Source organism: Ctenopharyngodon idella, chromosome 10 (genome assembly GCF_019924925.1).
Source record: "Ctenopharyngodon idella isolate HZGC_01 chromosome 10, HZGC01, whole genome shotgun sequence".
Classification (NCBI taxonomy): Eukaryota; Metazoa; Chordata; class Actinopteri; order Cypriniformes; family Xenocyprididae; genus Ctenopharyngodon; species Ctenopharyngodon idella.
The window spans coordinates 30,157,065-30,184,132 of NC_067229.1; the positions used below are offsets into that span (position 1 = coordinate 30,157,065).

Below are 27,068 nucleotides of genomic sequence, written 5' to 3' on the forward strand. Positions count from 1 at the left end.
AATAGAGTTTGGCATTAGCATGTTGCTAAGCTAACAACGCAATACTCTAATAAGTATAAAAATACATAACACACACATATTGGAGAAAACAGTATAAATTAGATCCTTGATTAAAATTATTATTTTAATCAAGATTATTTTTTGGTTTTAAATGACTAATAAGTGTTGCACTGGAATTTCGGCAGCCGTTTTGATTGTTTTGACATCTATTTCATGCAGACAATGTGGATAAGCTACAACAGGTAAACATGTCGGCAATATGGACACATTATTCTAATAACTATAAAAACATTTTAATCAGATCTTTATTTTTTAATTCTAAGAATTATAAGTTAATGTGGTATCTTAGGAGGAAATGGATGCTGAGGCTTGAAATTGATTTCAGTAGGTTTGGAATTGACATGTTGCTAAGCTAACAACGCAATATAACTATAAATACTCCATGAATAAATGTTAGCTGTTTTACTGTTGTACTATTGGAACAAGCCAATCTAAATGTAATCAATTCCTGATAAAATCAAGTCCTACCCTACTTTTTTTTTTCTCATTAAACATCCTGTTCACTCAGAAATGTGTCACAAACAGACATAATATGGGTTGTGAACACGGTTTCATGTTGATTTTAAAGTCAGAGCATATGGTATGTATGATCTGGGTCGTAAGAGATCCAACTTAATTAAGGGGAATGAGAATCACCTGAGGCCCAGAAGGACATCAAAGAGCCCTTTCTCTCTCTCTTCTGTCCTATTTCTCTCTAAAGCGCCCACATTCCCTGTATTTTCCGCGTTAAGTTCCTTCCGTCCCCTCAGCCCCTGCTGAAAAATCCAGCATAAACCAGCATGAATTCATGTTGGTCCACACTGGTTTATGCCGGTTACAGCTGGTATAGTGCTGGTCTAGCTGGTGGACCAGCATAGTCGTGCTGTTCTCAAGAAAAACCGAGCTGGTAGCTGGTCCACCAGCAACCATCATCCCATGCTGGTCCCAGCATGCAAAACATACCTTATGCTGGTGACCAGCAATGCTGTATTTTTCAGCAGGGGCCTCTCTTCCCTCTTGTTTTCCATGAACGGAACATGAGCAACACCTGGAATTGCTTTCTCTGGTGTCCTCCCTTTAATGCAGCAGTGAAACAGCAGGGCTTGACTTGGCTTGTGCATCTGTGGACTCTCTTTTTCTCAGTCTGGATATCCCAACTTGTTAAATTAGCCGGTTCAGACAGTTCCTCTTCAGAGACGTCTCTGCAGCCCTCAAGGGAATGCTGATGACTTGTTTCAGTGGAGAAGAAGAGGACAGCAGATACAGGAATCATGAAAAAAACAACAGGCGCTGGATGTAGAATACTTGCAATAAATTATTTTACACCAGTCGTTGTGATTCTGCAGTATTGCTCGGTTACACAATCCGAAGCATCCATTATTTATATAAGCATTGACAGTTTAAAGGACAGTGGATCAGGATTTTAGATCATTCTTTTAGAAAGAAAAATGTGAAGCTCTTTTATGTTTTTCCTTGCTTTTTTTTGTGTGTGTCAGGCTTGTCTTTGATGATGTCTTTGATGGGAGCTGTACTTTCACAGGGATATGGGCATGCAGCTGGTGCTGTCTAATTTAATGAGAGACCAACAGGAAGCCCGTGTCAGGCGCCCATGCCTTGCGGACACAGGAAGTGGTTTGATTAAGAGCGAAGTTGCAGTGAACAGCGACAGAGTGTGAACAGAGTGTTTCTCTTTTCTGTCTGTCTCCTTACATCTTTTTGTATGGCAGTAGAGTCCATTGTTATGCTGTCATGCCAGAAAAGTAGTGCAGATGTTGTAATTGATGCTCAGAAAAAAATCTTTTAAAAGGTCATACATGTCAAGTTCTTAGAAATGTATTTATTTATTTATTTAGTTATTTAATTCTATTTATGTTGGTTATTATACCATTTCTTTTATACCATTTTAAAGAAAAGTTTCAATTTAATGACTCTGAAAATGTCATCTGGTGTAACCATCAGGTAAAAAATAACGTATTTGTCATACACCTTTTCCTTACACAGCCTATGTGAGTGTACACATCTCAATCATTATTTTCAAAAAAAGTATTTTTTACAGATATTGTGAATTAATAATTTATATATATAATTCATTTTTGGTCACACCACATGACATGTTTACTTTTGCTTGTCACAAAAAGGTCAGATCTGATATTTTAAGAGGCTTTGATCCTGAGACACAGTTATGAGGCTCTGCAGAGGTTCTCTCCATGATGTCATTTCCTGCATGTTTCTAGATATTCATGACTTTGCTTTTGCAGACAGATGTTTTTTTTTTTTTTAAGTTATTATAAGAGGTTTGTTAAAATGTCATAAGTTTAATTATTTTAATCTGGATGTTTTTTTCTAAATTGTGATATTTGGACAGTTTAGGTATCCCAAAAAAATATTAAAATGAATTATAATTCAGCAACATGTTCATCGTATAAGTGGTGTATTCAAGTAATTGTATGTGTTAATACACAAGCATGCAAAGTGTTTCTGTGTTAAAGTCTTATACTCTGTGTAAGGCTCTTACTGCAGTCAGGCACAAGGGTCAGCAAAAGCCTCTGAAAGTGAAAATTGCAAAAGGAGGGGAAAAAAAACACACCATTTCCTGACTGCGCACCACAGCCAGATAGTATAACTGTAGCTGACTCTGCAGATGAAGGCTTGTGAAAGTAATTGAACTAATGTAAATGCACTTGGTTTGCAAACTGTACACACATTAGAGCTTTTACTCTGATTAAAATCTTTGTGGACGTTGTAATTAACAAGCTGGCATTAACAGAATTGTTGCAAAATGTTGTTTGTATGTAATGTTGTTTGTAAAACTTAAGTCGAATTTATTTCTGCTAGCTGGTTGCTGTGTTTTGGAACAATATATCTGGTGTTTAGCTGGTAGATCGTCTTAGACCAGCAACCAAACCAACATCCTTTTGGTCGTACTAGCTAAAGGAGTTCAGGCTGTTTTTTTGTTTTTTTTAGAACATGTTGGCTGGTCAACCAGTAAATGACCAGCTTATACCAGATAGCATGTTCCAAAACACAGCTGGATTTTCCAGCAGGGAGGATAAAGTTGGACCACAGAGTAGGCCAAAATCTAAAGAACAAACTGTTGTTTGGAATATGGCAAATCACATCTATTAAAACAACAACACTCTGTTTCAGAAGAGAAAATTGAAGTCTCCCTTTCTCATTTGTTTGAGGTTGTCAAGCCCCTCCTAACTTTCCTCAGTGTTGTTCAGCCGTGTGTTTGGTCCGTGGTCTTGGCTCTGGTGTTGTATGGCATGGGCACAGCGGGGAGAATGAATTGCTGGCAGACTCATGCTGTGCTCGTCCTGGCTGCTGTACGAGTGAGCTGTAATAGCGTAACATGGTGTGAGGCGTCTTTTGCACCACTCACGTGTGAGCTCTTAAATGAGACGGAGAGAAAGAAAAGATTTGTCATCCATATCACCACCTTGAGAAAGATTCAGTTGTTGATTGTCATCAACTCTTGTTATACAGCAACTGATGCCCCTTTGCTGTTGTATACAATATCTAATAGGTTGCAAAAGAGGAAATTAATCCTGATGTAAAGTGATGAGTAAGTGAATGAGTGATTAAATGAATGAATGAGCACTGAGTGAGTGAATGAATGAATGAATAAGTCAGTGGATGAGTAAATGAGAGTGAATAATTAAGTGTGTAAATTAGTAAAGGATTTAAAGAGAGAGTGGGTGAACAAGTAAATAAGTCAGTAGCAACTGAATAGATAGCAACTGAATAAGTGAGTGAGTGAATGAGTAAATAAATGAAGGAGTTTATGAATGACACCCTACACCAGACACAAGTGGCGGGATGTGTCAAAAGCCAAATAATATATCAGTAATATTCATTAATGACAGCGGTCGTGCACAGGTTAAACATTGTAGGTATGAATGAATAAGTGATTGAAGGAATCAGTAAGGCCCTGTTTACACCTGGTATTAAGATGCGTTTTGGTCGATCGGATCACAAGTGGACAACACTAAATACAGGTGTAAACGGGGTCTAAAACGTTTTGAGCTTGTCCGCTTTTGACCACTTTCAGAGGTAGTCGAAGACGCATTCAATTGCTTTTGCAGTGTAGACGCTCACGCGGTCAAATGTATTCGAACAGCCACAAAAGACCGCCCACTCTCCGCCTACTGACCTAATGCGTAAACATTATGGGAAGCGTGCTAGCCAGACGGGATTTAAACTCTGTTGGCTTAAGACCAAAGTTCGGGTTGAAGACGAAAAACGCGCAATGTTCTCTCACCATTCCTGATTTCTAACACACACTCACTGTGTTTGCCATGGTCTTACGGCTTTCAAAGCAGAAACAAAAGCTGCTGCCCTCCGTATGTTTTTCCGTTGTCTCCGAGCATGTTCATATGTAAATTGTGCAAGCTTATTTTGTGCATTAGATTGAAAAAACCCATACATTTACCCATCCATAGACCCTCTCCTCGAAGAAATCAAGACAGAAGTGGTTAAAAGTGGACAAAAGAGACGGACTAAAATACAAGTTGTAAACCAGAATGTGTCTCCCCCGTCTCCTTGTGATCCAGTCGACCAAAACGTATCTTAGTACCAGGTGTAAACAGGGCCTAAGTGAGTGAAAGTAATTGAATGAATCAGTCAGTGTGTGTAAGAATGAACGAATAAATGATTGAATGAATCAGTTAGCCTTGTAACTGTTGCATCTTGTGCACTTAATACCCACAAACAGTCGTGTACAAAGTACACACCACACCTGGGACAAATTAAACTCAATACAAATGTCTTAACTCATTTTCATTGCATGGATTTTAGTCAAACTTCCTGTAGTGCTGGAGTGATACACGGTAACTTGTGGGTAATTTCCATCTCCACTTCTTGTGAAGTGATGTATCTATGATCCTTAATACCCAATGGAATTCGTAGTGTCTTTCAAACTTAAGTTTGAGCATGTTTGCTCCCTTTGAATTGGAATCTGGAACTGGAACCCCCCCCACCACCACCACCACCTTAAGATGCCACAATACCCAAAGTCTACTTCGCAGGGCACTTACGGTGGAATAGAACTCACCTTAAGTAACTGAATGAATCCATGAATGAGTGAAAGAACGAATAAAAATGTGCTTAAATGAACTAGACCATGAGTGAGTGAAAGAATGAATGAATCATAAAATAAGTGATTGGTTGAATCAGTAAGTGAATGAATGGATGAGTTATTGTATAAATAGGTGAGTGATTGAATTGATGGATGGATGGATGCATGGAGTGTTTTAATAATTGAGGGAGTTCATATTTGAGTGCCAGCCTCAGATAAATAGACATCCCCCTCCTCAGTGCTGGTCTATGTCCAACTCTCCTTGATACAGTCCAGTATTCACCACTAACATAACTAATCCTTTCATTAAATCAAGCCTCCCACTAACCTATAAAGAGCTAATTGTGTGGTGAGTCAGCACACACAAACACACAAGCACTCACACATATTCAGAGATTCCTACATCTCTTTACGCTCTTTTTTTCACGTTGTATCTTTTACCACCACAGCTTCCCAACTTGCTAACACAGTGTTCCTGTGTGTTCCTGTGATCACAGATACACGTGTTTGTGACTGAGTGCATATGCTTGGTTTGCATGTGTGTACGTCTATGAATGCTCTGCCTTTCGTGTGTGTTTGCTCAAACTTACAGTGTGGCTGTTCTTCCCCCCATGTCAGATGTCGGGCGTTTTCCCATAAGACTGCCTTTAACACACATCTCTTATTTTCACACATCAGTGACAGCACTGTTCTCCAGCACTGGAGCCATCTCAGAATGCTTTGTTGACTATGCAGGTCCTGAATTTAGAAAATAAATACAGTGTGTTTGCAAATAAGATAGACTAACTTGAACCCTATCCCACTTATCTCTATTTTGTCTGTTTAATGGTATGATAATGCCAAGCTATCAGTATTGATGTACTTTGAAGCTTGACTGATTAACATATAGGAGACCTTCATCCACCTACGAATGTGGTTCTATAGAACATAATCAATTTAATCTTTTTTTCTCTACCTTTTTCTAGATAAATCTGTGAAGATCAGAAGCTACACATGATGAAACATGCAGAACACTCTGAATAGATTAAGGAAGACATACAGACTGTCTGAAAACTCTTTGGCAAACAACGTTGTGGTCTTTTCAACAACATTTGACTGTTTCATGAAGTTAAAAGAAACCGATGGCAAACCCGTTTTCATGGACCATAGCCATTGACGTCTAATGGCTAAACCTTCAATGAATGGTTTTCTCTTTTGGGTCATTGGGAGTGCTGTAGAATGGAGGATCCATTCCAGACATTCTCTCAAGGGTCTGTCACGCTACCTCCAAGAAGAATGAGCAATTTTCACCAGATGGAGACATGCGCATTTTGCTACTGAGCTGGTCCAATGGTTCATTTGTCTGGACAGAGAACTAATAGTACCCCGAAGAGGAGGAAGTGGCCGTAACTTGACCCATGACAAAGTATGTGGCTGAAGAGCCAGGCTGAAGTTTAAAGAGCGGTTGAAATGGGAATTGACAGTAAAGTTCTGAACAAAACTTGCTTTGTGGTCTGCACCTGGGAAATATAAGACTTTAGTTAACAGACAAAACACAAACAGTTCTTCTTATTTTTAATCAAAGATATGCGCCAGTGACTTCAACAAGCAGTTCTGGTGTGGGCAGCCTTTGGCTGATCTTTACATCTTGTTTTTGATGGTACGCAGAGATGCCACAACTTTGTTGAACTACATCTTCCTACCCGCCTTGTTGTTGAGGTTGTCAGTTGTGATGCTGCGCAGGGGTCTGCTGGCCTGGCTCTCACGTGTGGGTGTTCTGTTAGTGGTGGTGTGCTGTTGCCTTTCCCTCCTTTATGTAATCACTTGCAGCCCCCACGCTGATGAGCCCATGGCTGGGCAACCCCTGCCCAGGGCTGGAGGGATGGCTATTGCAGGGGGTCCAAGCAGGCCAGGTGGTGTTGGAGGTGCCCCCATTGGCCCTGCTGGGCGGGAAGGGTTCCAGGTCCTGCTACAAGAGCGGGAAGAGCAGCACCGGCAGCATATTGCTAGCTTGAAAAAACAAATTGCTCAGCTTAAAGAGGCTCTCCAGGAACGGAGTGAACAACTTAAGGGAATGCAGGACTCTTTGGAGAAGACGGCTGGGAGGGGCACGGGGGGTGACATGGCTGACGACCGCAGTCACACCGACCTGCAGGAGTTCCTACGCAGCCAGCTGAGCCGGGCAGAGGTACACAGTGGCGTGCGACTTCCAAGCGAGTACGCTGTGGTGCCCTTTGAGAGCTTCACCTTACAACGTGTTTACCAGCTGGAAATGGGGTTGACCCGTCACCCCGAGGAGAAACCGGTGAGGAAGGACCACAGGGACGAGCTGGGGGAGGTGGTGGAGAGTGCGCTGCACACCCTCAATGCACCAAATCAAGGTGGAGACAAAATGAAAGCCAGTAAAGTCTACACACCATCAGACTTTATAGAAGGTAAGGAGCTACCTACGGTTCAAGTTATGCTCAAACCACAGCCAATCTGTAAATGTTAAAATGCTGACTGTTTCAATAGTATAGCCACAAGATGTAAACAATATGTGTGTTAACATGATTTTAGTGTTACATGGTGTAAGTTTTTTGGAAGCCTGTTTGGAAACATTATTTATGCTATTCCATTTAGTTCTTCTAGCACAGAGATGACAAACTTTACTGTACCACAGGCAATCTCTGCATGTCTCTGGACCATTTATTTAGATCTTTAGAGCTTGTTGGACACATTTGGAAAAAATCTCTCAAAATGTTCTCTGCAGGAAGTTGCATGCTGTGTATCTTAGAAACAATTCAGCAAAACAATAGAGCAACCTGTAGCAGCATGCTAACATGCTAAAGTTAGGATATCCTGTGATGACTCTAGGAAATGAACACAGCTGTTTTATATCCAGATCTGTGTCATCTCTGCCATTTCCTCTAGAGAGAAAGTGACGCATCTCAGTGGTTATAGACTTTACAGGAAATACATTATTCATGTTGCTATGCACCTTGTTTAGTTCTAAATAACTATTCCCAGCACTTGAAAATGAAATGCTAAAAATGGGCTATGGTGCAATTTGCAAAAGGTGCAATGATCCAGTTAGCTAAGATGAAATCAGAGGTGAGATTTACCTGGTCTTGACATTCCTGCCTAAAAGACCTAGCTTAGAATTTTCATGCTAGTTTATGCTGGTTTGTTGCTGGTCTAGCTGGTGTTTAAAAAAAAAAAATTGGTTTTACAAAGGAAAACGTTACTTAGTACATCTTTAAATAGAAGACCATTTCTTGTCAAGCTCTTTTTTGACTGTATAGTTGAATAGACCTACTCTGCTTCACATCAACAATGAAGAGCTTGTGAAGAATTCAAAGAGAGTCAAGGCCAAGTCTTAGCCAGAGGCCCTGCCTGCAATAACTTACAACTCAGTGTCCAGACACAATGTCAATTTACCCAGCTGTCTTGCTAACACTGAATGAGACTGAATAATATTGTTGGACATTCTAAAAATATTTCATCCTGAAAAAAAACACTGGAAGCTTGACCATTATGCCCGAAACGGTGCTTTAGCAAACAGGAATGTTTACAGAAAGCGTATCTTTTCTACCCACAAAATAACTCTCCCACTCTGTCCCTCAAGGGATACATGTATCTCTCTCATTATCCTTTGTCCGTTATCTCTGTTGGCTAACTGTATGTAGTGCTCCTTTACCCAGACCCATTTTGTGGTGACACGATCCAATTTAGAGAGGAAAAGAGATCCCGGATCATGCTAAAAGTGCAGTTTTACCCTGAGCTAATGTTACAAATGTTCGGTAACTCACGTGATTATGTTGAGCGAAGAAATGTTTTTTCTTATTTACTGTAGCTAGTTTTTCAACGAGGTAGAGTTGAGCCTGTGGGTTATGCTTTGATGTCTTTAGTGTTAGCTTGTATTGATTCAAATGGCTTCCCTAATGGCCCTGCTTTCTCCATAAATGCATTTTATGTGTAGAATGGAAAGGGCTGGACATGATAATTATTCCATTTTGCTGGTTTTCTAAGGCAGACATCACTTTTGCTGCTTTGGGTTAGGGATTTGGACAAACTTGTATGGCTTGTTGAGGTGTGCTTTAATTTATCTAAATGATCAAACTTACGCATTTCACCAGGCAGACAATAAAACAGGTGAAAAAATCCCACAGACTTATATTAAAAGAAGGACTCGAGACATACTGTATCAATGGACCAGAATATCATGAAGCTGGGATCTGTTGACTTTGTCCAGTAGGCAACTGCATATTGTAGAAACCATTCACAACTCAAGAACACTGTAGCAATTGCAAATTGCATAGAAACGTTCTAAACACAGCAGAGAACACCATAGCAACTTTCATACAAATTTATGACAAATTAGATCCACATACTTCCCAGTATAGATCATAATAGTATTACCACACTTTGCTACCAAAGCTAATGAAGTATGAAGCTGTGAAGTATACATACTTCATACAACCCTTAACCGAATGGGAATGTTTTGTGCAAACCTTACATGAGCATGATTTTCCTCTAGAATAAGAGTTATTATGCCTTTTATAGCACTATCAGCACACTGATATGGAACCTGTACAATACACATTTGATGCTGTACAGTGCAGATCTCTCTAAAGAGTTTATTTGGATAATTTTCAGAAGCACGAAAGTATGTTACCCAAGCCTCAGATGACCTGGTGTCCCTGCCATCTCAACCCAGATGTTTCTTCTGAAATTGTTGTCATAATTCCATAAATCTTAGCATAGCTTAGATAATTTGATCTTCAAAAGAATTTGATGAGAAATGTTAGAGTTGAAATTGACGTGTGACTTTTCATTCCAGACTTTGCTAGCGCCTGTTTCTCTTGAGAAAAATGTGAGGAGACTTCAGTGAACATCTCCATATGTTCTCCATTCAATCTCATTTTTTTCAATCAATATATTAAACAATCAAGATATTAAAAAGTTCTCATTTGATGCTTATATCCTATAAGTCTAGTTAGTTCTGTCACACTTAATGTCAATATTTGATTTTGTATGTTATCAATGTTTTTTTATATATTCCAATAGGAAATAAAAACAACAAATGAGATTTATCTCAGTTACATTCTCATTCACTAAGTGTTTGAAAGCTAAAATATGTTTGTGAAATCTGCAAAAAAAAAAAAAAAGACATTTTCACATTTTCAAATGCATTTCATACTAAAATATATTATAAATTCACAAAAACAAGAAATTCACGAACATGTACACAAGAATTTCTTTTCGTGAGAAGTTTTGCGTGTAAATATGAAATAATCCATGCAATTGTTAGTGAATGAGACCCACTGTCTCCAGAGTTTCAGAAGAGAACCTAAAAATGTCTTGCGCTGTCCTCAAATTTGACAAGAAAGAAACATCTGTGTAGAAACATCTAGAGAAAAAGTTTCTATGAAAGTGCAACCACTGAGCAATAAAATGTTACTTTCCTCTGGGTTTTTCAGTCAAGAGATTTATGACAATCTTTTGAAAGCCTGCGTTTGTAATCTTGATGTGTGTGTCTTCCTTCATGTTTGTGTGTTTATCTTTATGGTATTTGTCCTTGAGTTTGTCCTTTAGTTTTCTTTGAATTTTGCTTTGCTTGTGTTTGTGTCCATGTGGGTGTTCAGGAAAATGGTTCCTTTTCTTCACTGTTCTCAATGTCTTCTCATCTCTGCAGGCATAGAGTGCACTGAAAAGGACAAGGGCACGCTGTACGAGCTGACCTTCCGTGGCGAGCAGAAACAAGAGTTCCGCAGGCTGGTTCTCTTCCGCCCCTTCGGCCCCCTCATGAAAGTGAAAAGTGAGCTTGTGGAGACGGCCAACATGCCCATTAACATTGTGCTGCCTCTGTCCCAAAGAGCTGACAAATTCAAACAGTTTATGCACAACTTCAGGTGATACCTCTCATTCTTTTCGTTATTTGTTATTATCTGTTATTTATTATCTTATGTCCTCTTATTTCTTTCTTTCTCACATTCATACATATCTTCTTGGTGCTTTCCATATGGTATACTTTGGTGTCCAATATTTTTAAAGCATTATATGTTGAATATATATTCAGTTCATTTTGGAACAGTGTTCGCATTTATCGCACAATTTTTATTTACTGTTTGTTAAACTCTTAGAACTGGTTCTATATAGAATCTTAAAGGGTTCTGTCAGGCGCTTCATATATAGAACCTTTTAGGGGTTCTCGTGATGGGATCATTTTATGGATTTAGTTTTAAAGGGTTAGTTCACCCAAAAATGAAAATTCTGTCATTTATTACTCACCCTCATGCCGTTCCACACCCGTAAGACCTTCGTTAATCTTCGGAACGCAAATTGAGATATTTTTGTTTAAATCCGATGGCTCCGTGAGGCCTACATAGGGAGCAATGACGTTTCCTCTCTCAAGATCCATAAAGGTACTAAAAACATATTTAAATCAGTTCCTGTGAGTACAGTGGTTCAATATTAATATTATAAAGTGACAAGAATATTTTTGGTGCATTATTTTAACATTATTTAGTGATGGCCGATTTCAAAACACTGCTTCAGGAAGCTTCGGAGCGTAAAGAATCAGCGTATCGAATCCGCAGTTCGGAGCGCCAAAGTCATGTGATTTCAGCAGTTTGGCGATTTGACATGCGATCCGAATCATGATTCGACACGCTGATTCATGATGCTCCGAATCTTCCTGAAGCAGTGTTTTGAAATCGGCCATCACTAAGTAAGTCGTTATTATGTTTTTTTTTGGTGCACCAAAAATATTCTCGTCGCTTTATAATCTTAATATTGAACCACTGTACTCACATGAACTGATTTAAATATGTTTTTAGTACCTTTATGGATCTTGAGAGAGGAAATGTCATTGCTCCCTATGTAGGCCTCACGGAGCCATCGGATTTAAACAAATATCTTAATTTGTGTTTCGAAGATCAACGAAGTTCTTACGGGTGTAAAACGGCACGAGGGTGAGTAATTAATGACATTATTTTCATTTTTGGGTGAACTAACCCTTTAATGAATTAATTTAGTTTTAATTCATTTTTTATTTTGATTAAATTTCATGACTTAAACGGCATTATCACTACAAAAACATTGAAATAAACCATTAAACATGAAAGTATTATGCAATAATTTAAAGTCCCCCTGCAGTGGAGCTGCACGATTCTGGATAAAATGAGAATCACGATTTTTTGGTTTCAAATAGAGATCACGATTCTCCCACGATTCTGAATATACAACCAAACAAAACAACATGTAATTTACTAGAGGTTCTGACAAAATATAAATTGCTGACTCTAATTGCTGGAAAATGTTTGAATTAATTATTTAAAAAATGGTTTTGAATGAATTCAATGACTCATTAATAAATACTTGTTTCATTGCTGTATGAATCAGTGTTTTTGAACGAATCTTTTGAATGAACGATTCAATGACAAATACATTCTTTAACAGTCAGTTGTCGCCACCTAGTGGAATTAGATGTAATTGATACAACCGTTATTTGACGTGCCAAGTTGGTTTCAAAAGGTAGTTTGCGCTATTTTGATCGCTATTATAGACATCGGTGTTTAAATACTAACTTAAAACTTATATCTCAATACTTTTGTGATAATGTGAATATTTGTAACACAGAAATAACTAATGATTCAAAACGGCTCTCTGGCTCTGGCAGCACAAACACAGATTTTAACGTTCAGGTATGATTTTGTCAAAGATTTAATAGACGCGGGAGAATCGTTGTCATTAATAAAGTAGGATCGCATGGGTGCTTGAATCGAGATCGCGATCTTTTTACGATTAATCGTGCAGCTCTACCCTGCAGTCAAAATTTCTCTTAAAACTCGTCTTTGATCACCAAAATGACATATTTTTTCCTGTGAAAATAATTTCTTAATGCCTTCTTAAATAACTTGAATGTAACACTACACCCTTGCTTCATTTAGTATATGAGAAACCATGAATATGCAAATTAGGCCCGCCTCCACTTAATCACACAAGCTTAGAATACCTGATCCACTTGCTCAACTTTACTGTAGTAAACACTACAAGATGGCAAGCCATGTTTGAACCAGAAACTGATTCAGAAGAAGTGGAAGAGTGAATTATACATGGTCATCTACAATATATCAGAATGGTAATGCGTTTTATGTATCGCTCTCTACAACATTGGACACATAATAGTAATTGATATGTATTAGCTTTTTGCTTGACTACATTATCAAACAGCTAATAATGTATTGCTTATGTTACACAAACCATGTTTCTGTTCATCATCTCAGAGTCAGACAGCTGCTTTCTAAAAATCTGCATCCTTAGAAACACTTTGAACAACTTAGAACGTCAGTGGAGAAAGGCATATAGTTCATCATGACATCATAATATACACCATATACATAATTCACCCGCTATATTGCTAAATGTACCCTATTTTTCATATCAACAGAAAAATATACTGGGATAACCTGGCTTCTCTTGAGACCCCCCTGCTTCACAGCATAGTTACTGATAGCTAAAGCCCGCCCCGCATTGACGAGGTTGGTTACAACATATTTGTGACGTAGGGCGATTTCAAACCGGGTTTTTGAGACTGTCTTTGGTTCACTGCAGTTTTGAGAAAATACTCAGCAATGGTGCTGACTGATGAATTCGCACATGGTTTGTCTTGAAGCATATTAAAAACACCACATTAACATATAGACAACATTAAAAACCCGATTTTCACCACATGGGTCTTTAAGATATTTCTCCGTATATAGAACCTTTTTGGTATAAAGTGTTCTTTAAAGGGGCCATGAACTGCATTTTTTTTTTTTTTTTTTTTTAATAATGTTCTCTGAGGTCCACTTGCAAGATGATCCATGCTTTCTTAATGTTAGTATCACAAGGATGGCAATGCAAAGAATGTGTTTTTCCACAACTTGCCACTTCAAAATGTAATCCTCAGAGGCATCTCTATCATTTTGTTGCTAGAGTAATCCTTTGTTTGCATCTCTCTCATATTTACTACTACATGACATGCGCGGATCGGTGGGTGGGGCTAAAGAGGCAATGATCAGTGTTGCCAATTTAGCGATTTTGTCACTAGATTTAGTGACTTCCCCACCCCTTTTGAGACTTTTTTCAAAAGTTTAGGGACAAATCTAGCAACTTCTGGGACAAACCTTATCTAGATTCTTATTTTGCCCACTGATCTATATTCATATTTATATAGACCAATGAATTTGCCATTATGATGTCATCTAGTAACATTTAGCTACCAGTTTTAGCTACTTTCAGTTGAAAGCAATTGGCAACGCTGGCAATGATGTAGAAGTAGGCATTGATCTTCTGAGGAGGCGGTCTTTCGACGCATTATGATGTAATAATGTGACAAAATCTGAAACAAGTCGTTTCAATAAAAGCTGTTTTTGGACTAACAAGGAAGTTTTGAGTTCCGAAACTTACAGGATATTTTTCTAGTACAATGACCTCCTAAATGTCAAAAGATCAAGGAAAATTTGATTTCTCAATTCATGACCCCTTTAAAATTGAGTCAAGAACCATAGGGTTCAATATAGAGAACCTAGGGCTGGGCGATATGGCTGAAAACTGTATCACGATATCAGTGTTTCATATCGGTCGATATCGATAATTATTGATATTTTTTATGACCCATTTAAAATAAGGACCAGGAGAAAAATATATTACATGTAAACATTTTTATTTTAAACTTAACCTTCCTCTGATCATAATCCCCTCAGTTATTAAGACAGAAATGTCAACAACCATGGAAAACTCAAATAATTAAAATGTTGTGCGGTGTTGCAGCTACAGATGTTGTTGGTTGAATACGGCTGTGCTCCAAAGGGTGAGCGCGGTTAAGGTGGTACATCAAGTTCGTGGTATTACCAGTCTTGGCGGGGATGACGGTCTTGCATAATTTGCAGACGACATTTGTCTGACTACGGTCAGACTTATAATATCCAAAAAACTGCCATACTGGCGAGCTGACTTTTCTTCTTTTATTTACAATTTCCTCGCTCGCTGCAGCACTCATTTTCTGCTTATTAGTCGCCGGTTACTGAAGAGGAATGCAGCAGACCAGCACGAGACAACGATATGGCGCAACCAAACTTGATACTGTTACATGATTGGCTGTTAGCGTGTCACTCCCTACGTTGCTAGGTTACCAGAGAGCGAGTGCCTTTGTTAATGCAACCAAACTTGCTTCGCAACCTCTGTTTTCTTCCGACGAAGAATAAAAAATATCGAAAGTTTTATCGGACACATTTTTTATTGATATCAATCACGTGTCTATCGCGATACATATCGTTATCGTTTTATCGCCCAGCCCTAAGAGAACCCCACTGAACCTTTTTCCCCCCCAAAAGTGTAGACAATAACGAAATCATACAAATCAGGTTTAAACTGCATTTAAACTTTTAGAAATGGCAAAAAACATATTTAATATCTAGTTCAGTTATGAAACTCTAGAGGGCGGCGCAGGCTGATAGGTTCTTTACATGCAATCACATCATTACCGGCGCAAGCTGATTGGCCTCTGCTGATCCTGCAGCCAATGAGATTGCTCGCTCATCATTTAAAGAGTCTGTTTCAGTGTTAGCTGTAGGCTACTCCTGCAGCACGCTATCAGAGTTCCTCTGAAACCTAGATCTGCAATACGATTTATGTATGTCTCTTTATGCAGCAGCATATCTTACATGCTCACAGCAGTGTGTCTGTGTATCTATTAGTGGTAGCAAGTCCATGCAGTCGCAGCAGCAGCAATAATCAACAGCAGCAGAATATCAGTTCTAGTATGCCAAGACCAAATATTTTAACATTGCCATATTCATTAACATGCCAAAACCATTTGACAACTCTCAAAGTAGTTTATGAAATTATTGTACCGTACAAAATGGTTTTGGGTCCTATTTTTACCCTATTTGTGAAAAGTTTCTTCAGTCCTTTTCCTCTACATCTTTCAGACTTTCTAAGTCATTTTTCTCCAACCTCTACAGCCTGTTTTACATATAATTTCTGTTTTTTTAATTAGTGTCTCCGAGCAGTGTTTAAAGAGTCTTATATTAGGCATTGAGGGAACACTTTGACCTCATTCTCGTTTCAGAGGCAGGAGAGGACAAACAAGGGGACTGCGGGTTACGATCACATACAGAATGAGCTCAATGCCATCAAACTAATTTGTTGTGGCATGTACATGGTAGCACAGCATAGTGATAGTGTTTGTACAGCTTTTAGTCTTTTGTTGCTCAGTCATGATAGAAGTTATTTCAATTTATATCATTTTTGTGTTTGTGTTCTGGAATATGTTATGAAAATATGAATACTGGATGTGCCATGTAAAAAAGCATTAAGAAAATCCCATAACTACTGTTACAACAGATTCTTATGCTCACCAAGGCTGCATTTATTTTATCAAAAATACAATAAAACCACTATTATAGTGAAATATTATTACAATTTAATGTAACTGTTTTCTGTTTCAGTATATTTTTACAGTGTAATTTGTACAGTGAACGGTAGTGTATTTATATGATAATTTATGTATTTTTTTTCTCAGAATTATACAGAGGTATGGTACATTTTAGCGGAGAAATATGAGCTCCAGAGTGGGAAAACTAGGTTTGAATGTGGCACGGGCAATATGCCCATTCCATGCTTCTTTCCATACTTTTGTTATCAATAAAATGATAAGAAGGCCTAAAAATAGTCTAACCATGCCTTTATTGTGCATTAGACATAAAAAGATCATGTTCAGGATCTTTTTGAAACACTTGCCACACTTCTATCAGAATGTGGCTGCTTCAGATCAGGAATTTCACACTAGCACTGCAATCCTTGTGTGTTGCGATCACAGTGCCCCGTAGGGTGAGCTAGTCTTGTCGAAAGCTGCAACATTCATACATGCTTCTCTCAAGGCCCAGACTCCATAGCTCTTTTCCATCTTTCATAATTTTTTCCCCCTGAGCTCATTGCAATGCATTCTGGGATTTATAATGTTCCCAATTATGCTACTTGTTTTTTGAAACATACTTTTACGATGCCCACACTACCCGCAATGTTTTGCCGTTTTTGTTGCAATAGGGCAAAATATTTGGATTTGGCATGACAGTAATATTATCTCAGCTATGAATAATAAATTGGTTTAAAAGTGCCCCTCTTATGCTATTTTAAATGTTCCTGATTTTGTTTTGGAGGTCTCCTACAATAGGTTTACATGCATCCAAGTCAAAAAAACACTTTAATTTTCTCATAATATACATTGCAGCATGACCTCATTTCTCAAAGCGTCTGAAACGGCTTGATAAAGGATTCAGTCTCTCTAAATCCCTCATTTCCTCTGCTCTGATTGGTCAGGTGGCCCAGTCTGTTGTGATTGGTCTACTGCTTACAGTGCATGTTGGAAACGAAACACCTATTACCACATCTGAATTTCAGCTCCGTATCTTCCTCAGCATTTGATACACAGTGGTACGAATCAAAATGTACAAATCAATACATATCAATGGTGTCGGTTTTACCTTATCAGTTCAAGCCCGAGTTCTCATCCTTTAGAAGTGCATCAAAGTGGATTCGCAGGGCTGAAAACAGCATCTTTTTAGACATGTCAATAACACAAACCAAGCTCTTTCAGGCCTCAGCTACAACTACAGTGTTTGAGGGTCAAAGTAGACATTGTTCGAGGGCAGCCAATGAAGATAATAGGCTGGCATTATGTAATTTTATTATAAATCTACGTAGGTGTGTTATGGAAGTGAGACTGGAATTGCTCGTTTCGGCAGTTCAGAATTGATTCTTCTTTTTTAGGAGACAATAACTATTTGTTGTGCACTTTGATTTTTAAAACTTTGTAGACCTTTTATATTCATAAACAGCAAATAGTACACACTGCATGAAAGGTCGTATCCAAAAAGCATAATGGGTTATTTAACGAGAACAAGCTTTGGAAATGTAATAGTATTTAAATATATAGTATTTATATTTGTCCTCCTCTGTTTTCTTTCTCAGTTTTCAGTCAATGTTTCTTTTGAGCTGGTACAGCTCGAGATTGTCCAGCTGAGTGCTGACCTCAGTGTGTGTGTTTGTTTCTGTTACTGTCCATGTCTACAGAGAGGTGTGTGTGAAGCAAGATGGGCGGGTGCACCTTACCGTGGTTTACTTTGGAAAGGACCAGATGAATGAGGTCAAAGGAACCTTGGAGAACACATCGAGGTATGGCATGTTAATATACTATGTGTGTGCGGAAGTGTGTGTACACACAAAGGAGCAGATAAGGCTGAGAAATACAGTTAAACAAAAAAGGAACCAGAGGGTGTCATAAGTTCCTTCCAGAATGAATCCCCAATGCATCATGGGTATTGTCTGAACTGTAGGTCTTCAAACTGATCAAATGAACACACTCAGCTTTTGCTATCAGAAAGTCTGCATAGACAGAAACCAGTGTTAACTAACATAAATAATTCCTTTAATTTATAGATCAAGCTAGACTTAAAATGCCCATCTTCATGAATATATTAAAATGCTGAACGAGTTGTATTAATAAAAGATGATGATGATATAATGAGTAATAATCAAATGCACAGAGTCAGCTTGAATTTTTTATGAGATATATGCATACATTTTTGAGTGGTGTTAAATATATGTTATATAATATATATATTAATATCAGATCATAACATAATATATATAGTAATAAATATATAAATAAAGTAAAATAAATATATGATATTATGTAATTTTTTATATATATATATATATAATCTCACAGAAGTAAGTACACCCCTCACATTTTTGTAAATATTTTATGTCTTTTCATGTGACAACACTGAAGAAATGACACTTTGCTACAATGTAAAGTAGTGAGTGTACAGCTTGTATAACAGTGTAAATTTGCTGTCCCCTCAAAATAAATCAACACACAGCCATTAATGTCTAAACCGCTGGCCACAAAAGTGAGTACACCCCTAAGGAAAAATGTCCAAATTGGGCCCAAAGTGTCAATATTTTGTGTGGCCACCATTATTTTCCAGCACTGCCTTAACCCTCTTGGGCATGGAGTTCACCAGAGCTTCACAGGTTGCCACTGGAGTCCTCTTCCACTCCTCCATGACGACATCACGGAGCTGGTGGATGTTAGAGACCTTGCGCTCCTCTACCTTCTGTTTGAGGATGCCCCACAGATGCTCAATAGCGTTTAGGTCTGGAGACATTCTTTAGCAAGGCAGTGGTCGTCTTAGAGGTGTGTTTGGGGTCGTTGAAATACTGTCCTGCGGCCCAGTCTCCAAAGGGAGGGGATCATGCTCTTCTTCAGTATGTCACAGTACATGTTGGCATTCATGGTTTCCTCAATGAACTGTAGCTCCCCAGTGCCGGCAGCACTCATGCAGCCCCAGACCATGACACTCCCACCACCATGCTTGACTGTAGGCAAGACACACTTGTCTTTGTACTCCTCACCTGGTTGCTGCCACACACGCTTGACACCATCTGAACCAAATAAGTTTATCTTGGTCTCATCAGACCACAGGACATGGTTCCAGTAATCCATGTCCTTAGTCTGCTTGTCTTCAGCAAACTGTTTGCGGGCTTTCTTGTGCATCATCTTTAGAAGAGGCTTCCTTCTGGGACGACAGCCATGCAGACCAATTTGATGCAGTGTGCGGCATATGGTCTGAACACTGACAGGCTGACCCCCCACCCCTTCAACCTCTGCAGCAATGCTGACAGCACTCATACATCTATTTCCCCAAACACAACCTCTGGATATGACGCTGAGCACATGCACTCAACTTCTTTGGTCGACCATGGCGAGGCCTGTTCTGAGTGGAACCTGTCCTGTTAAACCGCTGTATGGTCTTGGCCACCGTGCTGCAGCTCAGTTTCAGGCTCTTGGCAATCTTCTTATAGCCTACGCCATCTTTATGTAGAGCAATTCTTTTTTTCAGATCCTCAGAGAGTTCTTTGCCATGAGGTGCCATGTTGAACTTCCAGTGAACAGAATGAGAGAGAGAGAGAGAAAACATCAAATTTATCACACCTGCTCCCCATTCACACCTGAGACCTTGTAACACTAACGAGTCACATGACACCGGGGAGAGAAAATGGCTAATTGGGCTCAATTTGGACATTTTTCATTAGGGGTGTACTCACTTTTGTGGCCAGCAGTTTAGACATTAATGGATGTATATAGAGTTATTTTGAGGGGACAGCAAATTTACACAAGCTGTACACTCACTACTTTACATTGTAGCAAAGTGTCATTTCTTCAGTGTTGTCACATGAAAAGATGTAATAAAATATTTACAAAAATGTGAGGGGTGTACTTACTTCTGTGAGATACTGTGTGTGTGTGTGTGTATATATATATATATATATATACACACACACATATATTTAACAGTACAAAAGCAAGTATAATATAGCTTTTATATGGTACAATAATTTCATAAACAGGCAATTTATAACTCTCCTTGGTCAATCAAAATATATTATATTATAAAGTCAATTGATTAAAAAATGTAACTAATAAATCACACATTTTTATTATATTATTACAATTTCATTTTTAAATTAAAATTTAGATTAAATAAATATAATTTATAATAACTAACAATACAACAATAATAACTTTAATAATAGAAAAATATATATAGAAGTTATAAAATGTATTCATGTCTAATTGCACTGGCACACAGACCTCCAATCTGTAATCATGAGAGCGCACCTGGGGTTAGCTGCGCTCTCATGATTACAGATTGGAGGTCAGTGAATCTGCACTGTTAGACTGCAGTGACTCTGACCTCCATCCAGTGTGAAAATAACAGGTCACTTCAGATGCTGCTCGGAGGCAGATGAAATCAACGGAGCAGTAGATTGCCTGGAATTCAGCCAGAGTCATGCTTGAAACCTCCCTGCATTGCAGCGGATAAGATATCTCTCAATTCACAGGAAGAAAATGGCTTTTCTCTTTATGCAGAAGCATTGAAATGTGACTGGATACATTGGTTTTCAGATCTATCTTCTTTGACCAGGTTGTTCCCACATGCAGGGACATTTTTGAAGTGTAAGTGTTAGATAACTGGGAAAGCAATTATGGCCTTGTACCTTTCAGGAGGATAGGGGAGGGCCAATAATCAGCACAGCTCTTGTTCGTTCTGTGGGAATTCATTGGGTTCTCTCTAGTCCAGAAATCAAGGGAGCTTAATTCTTTCTGTACTTGTGGATTTTCCACAATTTCCTTATTATTCATTCCAGCTCTCTTCCAGACATCTATAGCTAATTTTTTGTAATTTCCCAGCAGTCCTGAATGCTTATATCTTGAATAGTTCACTTTCAAATGAAAATTAGCCCAAGCTTTACTCACCCTTAAGCCATCCTATGTGTATATGACTTTCTTCTTTCTGATGAACACAATCGGAGAAATATTAATAAATATCCTGAAGCATCCGAGCTTTATAATGGCAGTGAGCGATACCAACGTCAAGTATGAGCTGAAGAAAGTGCTTCCATCCACATCCATCCATCATAAACGTACTTCACACGACTTCACATCATTGTGTATTCTACAAACTCTAAATGTATTGTTTTGTTACTACTCATGTATATTTAAACGTCTGAAACCTAAAATAAACATTATGTGGTTAAAAAACCACTGCATATTTGTGATATTATGAAAAGCGCAGAGCGCGTCCGTCTCTGGTTCGGAAGCACATTTGAATTTGGCAGTTGATCATGTGATGCACTGAACGTTCTAATCACACCGGTGTGATCGTAAGCATCAAAGGGTTAATAAAGGTCTTCTGAAGCGAAGTGATGCCTTTGTGTAAAAAACAATATCCATATTTAACAAGTTATGATGTAAAATATCTAGCTTCCACCAGACGTATTCAACTTACGAGGAAAGTGTAAAACTCTCGCAGTTCAAAAAGCTTACGCTACATCCTACGCTTTTCTTACTCAACTTATGGAAAAAGCGTAACTGACACGACACTAGTTTACACGAATATGGAAGGTGGTCTGGCCTTCTGGCTTTTTTACACAAACGCATTGCTTCGCTTCAGTAGGACTTTATTTAACCCCCCCGGGGCCGTGTGGAGTACACGTTTATGATGGATGGATGTGGATGGATGCACTTTCTTAAGCTCATATTCGTGACCCCTGTTCACTGCCATTATTAAGCTTGGATGCGTCAGGATATTTATTAATATTTCTCTGATTGTGTTCATCAGAAAGAAGAAAGTCATATACACCTAGGATGGCTTGAGGGTGAGTAAAGCTAATTTACATTTGAAAGTGAACTAATCCTTTAAATACAAGTTAATTTCTATTAACAATATTCCATAATTACCAGAGAAAATGATTTTAATCTATCATTAATTGATTTTTTACAGAATAATTCAAGTAAGTGCTTTAACAAAAATAAAAACTTCACATACACTCAAAGAATTTGGTGTAGAAACAGTTTTCACTCAGAAATTGCAAGTAAATTTCACAATTAATTACGATGAAACTGCAAGCAACACATTGAATTTTGAAGTAGAAAGACTGAAGTAAAATGTTCTCGTAAAACGTATAATCTTTGTTTTATTTACATCTTCAAAAATGTTTTTACAGTGTAGCCATCCATTTTAAGTACAGTATTGTAACCACAATTTTTGCCATTCTGTGGTAGTAAAAATTCTGTCACCTGGTTCACCTTGTGTGTTAACCATACTGAGTATTTCTGCTGCTACTTGCCATAATGTTTTTGATGAGCTGCACAACTAGCCATAGCCGTTGAACATCTTGAACATCAACTTCAATGTGCTGGTTAAAAATTAAATGTAATTTTATTTTTCCGCCTGCTAAGTTTCTAGCTAATAAAAATTAGCATTCTGAGGGAGAAAGCATTTGTAAATGTATTGCTGCAGTAGATAATGCATCACATCGTAAACAAGATGAATGACTATAAATCCATGAATCAAACCCACTTGGAATGCCCACAAGATTTGACACAATTTTCCACACATCATTTTTGTGATTTATGTCCCTGTATGTGGGCAGAGAAAAATCATTGAGAAGAGGAAAATTGCTCACAGTTGCTATTAACTTCATTTTGCACACACTCCACTACAGTATCTGACAGTTGCTGCAACTTTGTGCTGCATTGGCTGACTGATCATTTGCATAAAGTTGAGCTTGACTTTGTCACATAGCTGAAGAATCCCACATCACCAAGAGTCACTTTCGTTTTTGTCGCCTTGAATCACCAACACCAACAACTGGTTGGTTTGGCACTGTAAATCACTGTCAGTGTGAATGTCTCTTCTACACTACAAACAAGCAAAATGTGCAGATGTATTGCAAGGAGTTATTTCTAGCTTTAGCAGTTAGCCCTTGCATGAATGTGATGTAACTACAGTATTTACATTTATGTATTTGGCAGAACTTTTTCCAAAATGAATTATAGTGCATTTGTCATAGTCTATGCATTATGGCATTGCACCATTCTTGAACAGGAACACCAAGAACAACTTTGTGTGAGCAAAACATGCTTCTCTCTTGACGATAATTTAAAATTAGAAGCATCTAAACCCTTTTGAAGTGTTTCAGTAAAACATACTTCTTTCCTAAGTTATTTATCCTTCTGTTAGTAATGTGCTCATCACACAAAAAACATCCTCAAGACTGTTTAAACTTTTTCCCATAAAAAGAAATCCTTTCAGCTCTTTAACCAATAAACTTTGCCAACATTTCTTTTACGTTCAACACACTTAAAAATAAAACTTTAGAAGTATTCTATTGGCCTGAGAGGTTGACACAAGAAACAGCAGAAAGCAGGAGAAATTATGATAAAAAATGAACATAAACTTAGTTGCATGTTTCAATGCTCAGACTTCATCCTGTACTTCGTCTGACCAGCGCAAATCCAGCAAGTGTTATTATACCACAGAAAAAGAAATGGAAAATTACAATTGAAGCTTGTTTCCTCCATGGAATAAAAAGTAAAAAAGGTAATTCTGACTTTTTTTTCTAGCAATTCTGATTTTATATCTTACAATTTTGATAAAAAATCACAATTATCTTTTATATTTTTTTTTTATTCTGTGGCAAAAACAAGCTTTCATAAATTGCAGCTTTACAGCATTGTCCAGTGACATTAAAAACCTTGAGATGGAGACATTCTCTTATATCTCAAACTCTTGAAGAAAACAATATCTTGAAACTACACAATCTTAAGATTAAACAACAATAGCAAGCATTGCAAGAGTAAGAAAATAATAAATATAATAAAAACGACATGAATAAATTATTAGAAAACTACGAAAATATATTTGCTCTCTTGAAGCTACACACACACATTGCTGTTAAGAATCCTTAGATCCTTCACCGCTAAGACCATCAGTGTAAGTCCTCACAGAATAGGTAGATGTGATATCCGTCGGGCAAAGTGAATCAATACACATGAATAATTTGTGTTCATTTGAGAAGGGGAAGAGAGGAGAGTGTCAGTATAAGTAACACTGCATTATACAAACCTGGTTCATGTTAATATTGATGATGACACTGCATAATTTTATAGTCCAAGTACTCATTATGATATAACCTCCATTAAGCATCACCCTGAAGTGATCAGACATGCTAGTAACTGTGTGTGGATTAATTTAGATATAGCTTGGGGACAAATTTGTCTCCAGAATAACATAACATAATATAATAATTTTTATTAGATTTAGCTAAATCCAAATTTGTCCCCAAACTAACACACACACACACACACACACACATATATATACATACACTATATTGCCAAAAGTATTGGGACACCCCTCCAAATCATTGAATTTAGGTGTTCCAATCACTTCCATGGCCACAGGTGTATAAAATCAAGCACTAGGCATGCAGACTGCTTCTACAAACATTTGTGAAAGAATGGGTCGCTCTCAGGAGCTCAGTGAATTCAAGCGTGGTACCGTGATAGTTTACCACCTGTGCAATAAGTCCATTCGTGAAATTTCCTCACTACTAAATATTCCACGGTCAACTGTTAGTGGTATCATAACAAAGTGGAAGCAATTGGGAACAACAGCAACTCAGCCACGAAGTGGTAGGCCACATAAAATCACAGAGCGTGGTCAGCACATGCTGAGTCGCATAGTGCCCAGACGTCGCCAACTTTCTGCAGAGTCAATAGCTACAGACCTTCAAACTTCATGTGGCCTTCAGATTAGCTCAGGAACAGTGCGTAGAGAGCTTCATGGAATGGGTTTCCATGGCAGAGCAGCTGCATCCAAGCCTTACATCACCAAGTGCAATGCAAAGCGTCGGATGCAGTGGTGTAAAGCACGCCACACTGTTCTCTGGAGTGACGAATCCCGCTTCTCTGTCTGGCAATTCGATGGACGAGTCTGGGTTTGGCGGTTGCCAGGAGAACGGTACTTGCCTGACTGCATTGTGCCAAGTGTAAAGTTTGGTGGAGGGGGGATTATGGTGTGGGGTTGTTTTTCAGGGGTTGGGCTTGGCCCCTTAATTCCAGTGAAAGGAACTCTTAATGCTTCAGCATACCAAGACATTTTGGACAATTTCATGCTCCCAACTTTGTGGGAACAGTTTGGGGATGGCCCCTTCCTGTTCCAACATGACTGTGCATCAACACATCTCAAAGACACCAGTGCACAAAGCAAGGTCCAAAAAGACATGGATGAGCAAGTTTGGTGTAGAGGAACTTGACTGACCTGCACAGAGTCCTGACCTCAACCCGATAGAACACCTTTGGGATGAATTAGAGCGGAGACTGCGAGCCAGGCCTTCTCGCCAACAGCACTGCCTGACCTCACAAATGCGCTTCTAGAAGAATGGTCAAAAATTCCCATAAACACACTCCTAAACCTTGTGGAAAGCCTTCCCAGAAGAGTTGAGGCTGTTATAGCTGTAAAGGGTAGGCCAACTCCATATTAAACCCTACGGATTAAGAATGGGATGTCATTAAAGTTCATGTGCGCATAAATGCAGGCGTCCCAAAACTTTTGGCAATATAGTGTGTGTGTATATATATATATATTATATAATAACTGGGGTTAGGGTTTAGTTTGGTCTATAGTGATTATAATTAGTCTTATGAAAAACAATATAGATCTATATTATGCCCTCGTTAGTTCAACTAAGTGAGCATGTGTATGTTAATGTGTGATTTTTGCATGCTGTCCCAAAGCTGAAGTGAAAGGAAAAATAAAATAATAAAAATATCCTAGACCACCTTTGAAAACAAGTCCGTATCATACAGAGAAATATTTGGAGTGGGTTTTTTTTGTTGTTGTTTTTTTTTTTTTTTGGCTGATGGCGAATTGAATATCACATGCATGCATGCATGCTGAAACGCCCCAGGCTCTATTCCAAATCTGTTCTGCTAATGTGACTTAAATCAAATCTTGTTTGCCTGCTATTTGTAACTGCTCTAAATCTTCACGACTAGTGGCTCCTGAACATTTTTTGCCGGGTATGCTAACAATGACTGGTTTTGAAGGTATTTATTCAGTGTGACTCCCATGGGTTGCAGCAGTGTTTTCGTGGGTTATGAATCTCGGTCAGAGAAAGTAGGTGCTTTTTTTATTTCAGTCAGACATGCTGGCCTATATTTTGTATTGGGCCAATAAGAGCAGCGGGCAGCCACATGTGACAGGTGCTTTACAAGCATTTTTCTAGTGTCTGAATGCTTGTGGCTGTTATGAATACCATCTTTTCTGTATCCTTATTAAAACTGGCTATGTTCGCATGATATCCATATACTGCCACTAAACCAAAGTTTGGGGTCGGAATACATTTTTTTGAAAGAAAAAATATACAATAATATTGTAAAATATTATTACAGTTTAAAATAACTGTGTTCTATTTTAATATATTTTAAACTGTAATTTATTCCAGAGGCAAATCTAAATTTTCAGCATCATTACTCCAGTCTTCAGTGTCACATGATCCTTCAGAAATCATTACTAACACTTTACTT

The 27,068-nt window shown here is 38.2% G+C and overlaps 1 protein-coding gene across 3 annotated transcripts in view; it reads left to right on the top strand.

Annotated features, from left to right (window-relative positions):
• csgalnact1a (chondroitin sulfate N-acetylgalactosaminyltransferase 1a) overlaps window positions 1-27,068 on the top strand; it is a 43,237-nt gene that overhangs the window by 5,994 nt on the left and 10,175 nt on the right. For all 3 annotated transcript variants that reach the window (XM_051910488.1, XM_051910486.1, XM_051910487.1), the window contains 3 exons: window positions 6,082-7,530; window positions 10,773-10,989; window positions 18,197-18,298. In XM_051910488.1, the coding sequence (XP_051766448.1) occupies window positions 6,753-7,530; window positions 10,773-10,989; window positions 18,197-18,298 (1,097 nt within the window). In that variant the 5' untranslated portion in view covers window positions 6,082-6,752. The remainder of the gene's footprint in view (window positions 1-6,081; window positions 7,531-10,772; window positions 10,990-18,196; window positions 18,299-27,068) is intronic.